At 40.3% G+C, this 8,372-nt stretch overlaps 1 protein-coding gene across 1 annotated transcript in view; it reads right to left on the bottom strand.

Moving 5' to 3' along the window:
* Window positions 1-8,372, bottom strand: part of rpa1 (replication protein A1) — a gene marked incomplete at both ends in the record, with an annotated part of 30,068 nt that overhangs the window by 5,278 nt on the left and 16,418 nt on the right. Inside the window, 2 exons of the mRNA XM_083886387.1 lie at window positions 290-466; window positions 6,581-6,710. Coding sequence (XP_083742513.1) covers window positions 290-466; window positions 6,581-6,710 — 307 coding nt within the window. The remainder of the gene's footprint in view (window positions 1-289; window positions 467-6,580; window positions 6,711-8,372) is intronic.

Genomic DNA, 8,372 nt, shown 5'->3' with positions numbered 1-8,372 from the left:
GCTGGAGTCCCAGGAGAGGAGGCGAGAGAGAGAGAGAGAGAGAGAGAGAGAGAGAGAGAGAGAGAGAGAGAGAGAGAGAGAGAGAGAGAGAGAGCTGAATAAAGACAGTGAGTCAGGAGAACGACAGGACAATGAAGAGGCTGACACCCACTGCCTCAGCACAAGCATCTGTGCAGCAGCGAGCAGGAGGAACAACATTTGCATATCTGCTTGTGTGTGCACTGCAAAAAAAAAATGTAATAAATAAATGGCTTAAAAAAGGAGTGAGAAGTTTCAGGGAGTCACTCACAGAGAGAATGAGGCGGTACTTGAAGTTGGGGAACTCTTTGTCGCACTTTTCGCAGCGGAACATGCCGTTCTGTTGGTCCAGCACTTTCTTGTTGCAGTCTTGGCTCGGACAGGCCTGGTACATGCAGTTTTCCTTACGCAGGTACACGATGGTGGCTATGCAGGTGTAGTAGTCTGCCTATAAAAAACAAAAAGAAAAGACATGAACACACAAATACACGTTTATGTGCCAAATAAACAGAGATGAGCTCCCGTCACGCTCACAGCTTCAGCGTCATGTCAGCGGAATGTGTGCAAACCGGGCGTAAACGAGCATTAGTTTAACGCGAAGGAGACATTTTCACAAACGCGACACGCAATCAAGTGTCAGAAAAGCACTCGTTCATAACGTTCACTCTGCACAGACTGTGAGAACGTAAATACAAAATCAGCAAAATCAGTTCAGCCGAGTCATGTTTATTTCTGCTTTATGGGAGAAGAATATTTGTTCCACAGTTGGAGAATTGTGTCTTTGACGTTCTGTCGTTAACAGCTTCATACGTATATACATGGTCTAAAATGACTGTATCAGACTAATACAAATATAAAAAAGCGGTACTGTCGCATCACTACAGATGTTCCACTGTGGCGACGCTGAGAGGGAGAAGAAACTGACTGCCAAATAATGATCCATGCACCATCAGACTGCCTGCAAAATAATGAGCTGTTATCGATATCCATCAAGAGACTACCTGTCAAATAGTGAGCTGTTATCTATATCCAATAAGACTGACTGCCAAATAGTGATCTATCCAGACATCCACCATAGGAATGCCTGCCAAATCATGAGCTATTCTATACATCCACAAAGAAACTGACTTCCAAATAATGACCTATTTTCAATATCCACCAACAGACAGAATGCCAAATAATGAGCTATTTGAGACATCCACCAAGAAATTGACTGCCAAATAACGATCTACTGTAGACATCCACCATCAGACTGCCTGCAAAATAGTGAGCTGTTCTCTATATCCACCAACAGACTGAAGGCCAAATAGTGAGATGTTCTCTATATCCACCAAAATACTTAATGCCAAATCATGAGCTATTCTATACATCCACCAAGAAACTGACTTCCAAATCACGAGCTGTTCTCTATATGCACCAACAAACAGAATGCCAAATAATGAACTATTTGAGGCATCCACCAAAAAATTGACTGCCAAATAATGATCTATTGTAGACATCCACCATCAGACTGCCTGCAAAATAGTCCACCAAGAAACTGGTATATCCACCAAGAAACTGGATGCCAAATAGTGAGCTGTTCTCTATATCCACCAAGAAACTGAATGCCAAATAGCAACTGTTCTCTATATCCAACAACAGAGTGACGGCCAAATAGTGAGATGTTCTCTATATCCACCAACAGATTGAACGCCAAATAGTGAGCTATTCTTGACATCCACATGCCAATGCAGATTTAAAAAGTGTCAAATATAGGCCGTATTAGTCCGTCTACCTCGAGTTATAACTGCAGAACATTTGACTCTGCAGACTCCAGTGTAATCAGATTTTTTTATTATAACCGACTGAAAAAAAGTGATTTATTTATAGAAGAAGCTTTAAAATGCTCTCATGCAGACGTCGTCCTCGTCACAGAGAGAGAGGAGTGTCGGCCTGCATTTCCCCTGAGATGTTTGAGAGAGGCTTAATAGCGTCTTGTCATCATGACGGACTGAGTGCGAGACATATTCGTGCTAACATGGTGGACGTATACGTCTCCTGTCATCTGACAACACTTCACATACTTGATTTCACATGGTCCCAGAGTGAAAGAACACACACGACCAGCGTTTTAATCTGATCCACTACAGACTTTTACAAAAGGACTTCTTTCTCCTCGAGTCATGACCCAGCGGAGCTTTATCGATTCATTCTGAGGGTGAGCCAATCAGTCAGATACTGGTTATAATCACTGGACTGATATTGGAAAGCCTGGTATTTTAGGCAAGTCATGTTTTGGATCACTTATTTTCTTCTTAGTATGGTTGTTAAACATTTCTTTAAATGGTTAGCACAACATCTTTATAGTTTAAAAGGTCTAAAAATGACCATTAGACTGATATCGGTATCGTCGACAACCACCAAGAAACGGACTGCCAAATAGTGAGCTGTTCTCTCTATATCCACCAAGAAACGGACTGCCAAATAGTGAGCTGTTCTCTATATCCACCAAGAAACTGAATGCCAAATAGTGAGATGTTCTCTATTTCCACCAAGAAACTGACTGCCAAATAGCTAGCTGTTCTTTGTCCACCAAGAAACTGACTGCCAAATAGTGAGCTGTTCTCTCTATATCCACCAAGAAACTGAGTGCCAAGTAGCAAGCTGTTCTCTATATCCAACAAGAAACGGATTGCCAAATAGTGAGCTGTTCTCTATATCCACCAAGAAACTGAATGCCAAATAGTGAGCTGTTCACGATATCTACCAAGAAACGGACTGCCAAATAGTGAGCTGTTCTCTCTATATCCACCAAGAAACTGACTGCTAAATAGTGAACTGTTCTATCTATATCCACCAAGAAACTGACTGCCAAATAGTGAGCTATTATATACAATCACCAACAGACTACTTGCCAAATGATGATCTATCTGTTATCGATATCGGACAAAAAAAAGTGATATTGTGCCATGTGTAATTAATTCATATTTGTAGTTAAGTAAGATTATTCTCTTTAACCCTCGTATGTTCCACCAAAACAGTCACAGGGCAATAATCAGACGGTTATCACGATATCCATATCTATCTGTTCTCAGGTCACGTTATTGATAAAATATCAATATATTAGAGGAATAATGTGGATACAAAAAGAGAAAATAAAGTCCATTCATTCTTTGACCTCGTTTAACTTTAGAACCAGGACACATGAGACTTTGTGTCCTTTTGGAAAAGTGTCCGTAAACAAAATAAAAGACCCGTTTTGGTTAATTAGCATTCTTGATTTACTATAAATAGACTTCAACCTCCACTTCTTCTACAAAAGAGGTTCAATTAATCAAGTCAATGTCTCTGCAGCACGGGGACGAGGACAGGAGGACAAAACAGTGTCAAGTGAAGAAGAGCAGGGGGCGACCACTTCCTGTCAGCGAGGGCACGGCGGCGGCGTGGAAACGCCAGATTATGACACAAAGACTTTGTGACGGGGGACGATTAATTGCAACGGACGACTTTAGCAAAGGAGGTGGATTTTTGAGAGGTTTGACCTCCGTGTCCCTGCGTCTCCGAGCGTTGGACGTCTCACAGAGGTGGAGGACGGACTCGTCACAGGTTTTTCTTATTAGCGGCCGTCGCTGAACCCCGGGTCAACCTCGGTCATTTGGTGGACAGGTGAACTCGCGGGTAAAGTCGAGGAAGGAAAAATAAAAAAAGCGACATTAAAACGAGGGTAAGACGCAGCAGTGAAGCTCTGACTCGAGCAGATGGAAAGGTCTCCATCGTGATTAGGGTCGGCACTTTACAGACGGAATTCAATATGATTTTGAACACGAGAGGTAAAGTAATTTAAATTCTGCAAGTGCCTATTTAGGTAGTACTGCTTAAAATCCAGCAGGGGGAGCTCCAGTGGTGGGCCACATGCAGCCCTGCCACTTAATATGGTGTTAAAAGTTATTTCTGGGTGTTTTTGTTATTAATAATATTAATAGATAAATGGATTGTGCACTTCTTCTGTGAACTATTCATTGTTCCATATCAAAACAAAAGCTTTTATTTTGAAACTATTGTCATAAAAAGTCTTATTTTGAATTAGTGGATTGGGTTTTTAACAATTTGGTACCTAAGAAATCTCCAATGGCAGAGATGGTGCCACAGTGTGCCAAAAGAGAGAACGCATAGACATTTCTTTACTAAAACCTCTGTAATTTCAGTCTGTCCACTGAAACTGATGAATTAAAGGACAGATAATTCTATTAGGAAATACTGGATTAGTTCCAGTCGTACTAAGCTGCCTTTATGTACAGCATTGAGATTAAAACCATCAAATCTATTTGGCTTTTTAGACTAATTAAGCTTAATTAAAATAAAATAAGTACAAAATGTACAGAAAAATACATTAAAAACTGTTTTATTACATTTTCTTATGCATGTTGTAACAAGAAACTGGCTGCCAAATAATGAGCTGTTCTCTATATCCACCAAGAAACTGACTGCCAAATAGTGAGCTTTTCTCTTTGTCCACCAAGAAACTGACTGCCAAATAGTAAGCTGTTCTCTATATCCACCAAGAAACTGACTGCCAAATAGTGAGCTGCTCTCTTTTATGGAATTTGTGGACAGATCAATTTGGCTTTTTAGACTTTAATTAAAATAAAATGGGTACAAAATGTAAAAAAAAATACACAAAACACTGTTTTATTACATTTTCTTATGCATGTCGTAAAAAGTTATTGAAAAATAACTGTTACAACGTGCTTAAAGTTTAATGACATATTGTGTTCAGATAGTTTATTAGAAAAAATGTGGCAGATTATAACATTTAGGACATTTTTACATCTTTTTATTAAATTTTTTTGGACTTTTATTTAAATATTGGATTTTAATAATCAAAGTTTTCTATTAGGTTAGTTATTAATCATTAGAACATTTTTCTCCGAGTTTCCAGTGAGACGTTAAAACTCTCGTCTTCCACAGACGCTGCAAACGTGTCATTCTGGCGCCTCTCGCCAACTCATCATAATCACCAGCATCTATTAATTGTCCTGGTTTTAATGGGAAACTGTCGGAACACTGCGCCGATCACTAATGTCTCACATTATGTTAAATTACACGCGTCGGGATCCGCGCACAGGTCACGTGATCCCGCCGCAGACAACGCTCGCGCTTCACTGAGCAGCGTTTCATTAAAACAGGAGGGAGAAATTTAAAGAATCAACGTTACTTTAGTGATGAGACGGCAGTAATTTTAACTGCAGAGGTCAAATGGAGGTTATGTCATCTAAGACATCCATCTTACTTTCACTGAGGCTCCAGCCACATTAGACCTGAGAATTAGCAAGAAGATGATAATAAAATGCACATTTACTAAAATTAAGGCTGAAACTAACCATTATGTTCATCCTCGATTAATCTGTTGATTATTTCCTCCATTAATCGAGGACTAAAATGTCAGCAAATGTTGGTCAAACATGGAAATGATAATGTTCTCAAATGTCTTGTTTTTGTCCGTAAACCAAAACGATTCAGTTTTAATGATTTCTTTGTTTTTATGGAGCAAAGACGGCAGGAAATATTCACATTTAAGAAGCTGAAAAATGACAGAAACTAGAAAATATTCACATTTAAGAAGCAAAAGAATTAGCTATTCTAGACATCGACCAAGAAACTGACTGTAAAATAATGAGCTGTTCTATAAAGCCAAACAGAATGACTGCCAAATAACGAGCTGTTCCATGAAGCCAAACAGAACGACTGACAAATAACGAGCTGTTCTATAAAGCCAAACAGAATAACTGCCAAATAGTGAGCTGTTTGAAAAACCCAAGAGACTGACTGACTGCCAAATAGTGAGCCATTCTAGATATCCACAGATAATCTGACTGTACAATAATGTGCTGTTTTATAAAGCCAAATAGTGATCTGTTCTAAATACCCAACAGACTGACTGCCAAATTATGAGCCATTCTAAACATTCACAAACCGACAGCCAAATAGTGAGCCATTCTAGACACCCATCAGTAAACTGAGTGTAAAATAAGAAGCTGAAAATGACAGAAACGTAAATATTCACATTTAAGAAGCTGAATCTCACACAAAATAAGGATAATAAGCAGCATTTTTAAAACCCTGTCTTTTTGCTTCTCTAAAACCACAGCAGTGTTGACGACAGACTTCCACAGATAAATAAAAACAGAAGTGATGTCGATCCTTGGAGAGGACACACACTGTGCAGAGGGACTAATGAGCAGTCAAACCAGGAACTGTTAATATCGTCCAATTTCCGGTACGCACACCTGGTGCAGTGATTCTAATCAACTAATCAATCAATCAATGATCATCAAGATTCATCACGCAGACACAGGAAGTGCCAAGGTGACACGCGACAGACGAGCAGCTGTGAGAGCTCTTAAAAAGCACAAATACGCTTTCATATTTGTTGTTGTTGTTGTTTGAGATTCAACGCAGGTGTTTTCTCACTTTGTCCTTGAACGTCTTCAAAGAGACATCTTTGAATAACAATATGTGTGTGTCTGGGGGGTTTCCATGTGTGTGTGTGTGTGTGTGTGTGTGTGTGTGTGTGTGTGTGTACCTTCTCCCCGTGTCCCAGGTGCTCAGTCTTGACGTCGGACAGAGATTTCCAGTTGGTGGATCCTCCCCCGCCGCCACCTTTCACCTCCGTCAGAGACTGTCCCTCCATGGTGTGTCCCTCCTTATCGTACCTGAGTGAGCAACAGCCAAAACCGCCGAGTCATGATTTGGAGCCTGAACAATGTGAAGTTTGGACAGTTGATAATTATTATTATTATTATTTTTTTTTTTTTTTAAATGGTGAGAAAATAATTTTCTAGTTCTCTAAATCCACCAAGAAACAGACTGCCAAATAATGAGCTATTCTAGACATTCACCAAATAGTGAGCTGTTCTATAAATCCAGCAAATAGACCGACTGCCAAATAGTGAGCTGCTCTAAATACCCAACAAACGGACTGCCAAATAATGAACTATTCTAGACATTCACCAAAATAGTGAGCCGTTCTATAAATCCAGCAAATAGACCGACTGCCAAATAGTGAGCTGCTCTAAATACCCATCAGACTGACTGCCAAATAATGAACTATTTTAGACATCCACCAAATAGTGAGCTGTTCTATAAATCCAGCAAAAACACAAACTGCCAAATAGTGAACTGTTCTACATACATAGCAACAGCTATTCTATACATCTACCAAGAAACCGACAGTAAAATAACGAGCTGTTCTATAAAACCAGCAAAACAGACTGACTGCCAAATAGTGAGCTGTTCTAAATACCCAACAGACTGACTGCCAAATAATGAGCTATTCTAGACATCTACCAATGAACTGACTGTGAAATAATGAGCTTGTTCTATGAAGCCAGCAAACAGACTGTCAAACAGTGAGCTGTTCTAAATACCCAACAGACTGACTGCCAAATAGTGAGCTGTTTTTTGTTGTAAATCCAGCATCTGACTTACTGAGCTGTTCGCTAAGAGACTGACTGCCAAATAATGAGCCATTCTAGACATCTACCGAGAATCTGACAGTAAAATAATCAGCGGTTCTATAAATCCAGAAAACAGATCAACTGCCAAATAGCGAGCTGTTCTACATACACGCCAAAAAACTGACCGCCAAATAATGAGCTATTCTACATTCCCAACAAGAAACTGACTGCAAAATGGCAAACTGTTCAATAAATCTAGCAACACACTGCCTGCCAAATAATGAGCTGTTCTCATCATTCACAATCTGACTGCCAAATGCTGAGCCGAAGTTTACACTGCGAGTAATCTGTGCTGCGACGCCTCGTACGAGAACGAGTATGGCTTTGAGAGGCTCGAGAGTAGACTTTAGTGCAGAGGCACAGATGAGCTGGTCTGTGATACCAGACGACAACTTTCACCAAGCGCTGCCACTAATACAGGTTAGAGAAGAGGAAAAGAGAAGGTGGAGTGGAGAAGGAAGAAGACGGATGGATGGAGGTAAAATGCAGTTATGGGAGGAGGGGAAAAGAAGTTTAAAACGGTCACAGAGATCAATAAACTCACTAATCTGTTGACCACAAGGCAAAGTGGTGCACAATGGGGAGGTCGGGCTGTAAATACAGCGAGCGGCTGCCTGCTTCACTACTGGAGGCTCGACTAATTGAAAATATCCCCATTAAGGTTTAAGAGTGGGAGCGAGCTCCACATTCCCACTGACAAATGTGAGCAATTCTTCAGCGCGACACCAGATTCCTCACCGGTGCACCTGCTCCGACACCCGCTGTAATCGTACTTGTACCCGGTTAGAAGAAGGTTGGCAGGAAAAAAAATAAAAATAATAATATTCTGACGAATCAATCCAGATTTATCACAGAGGA

The sequence above is a fragment of the Microchirus variegatus genome (assembly GCF_963457635.1).
Source record: "Microchirus variegatus genome assembly, chromosome: 3".
In the NCBI taxonomy this organism is placed as follows: domain Eukaryota; kingdom Metazoa; phylum Chordata; class Actinopteri; order Pleuronectiformes; family Soleidae; genus Microchirus; species Microchirus variegatus.
Note: the sequence above shows the minus strand (reverse complement) of the source record. Positions and strands in the feature narration are given on the sequence as shown.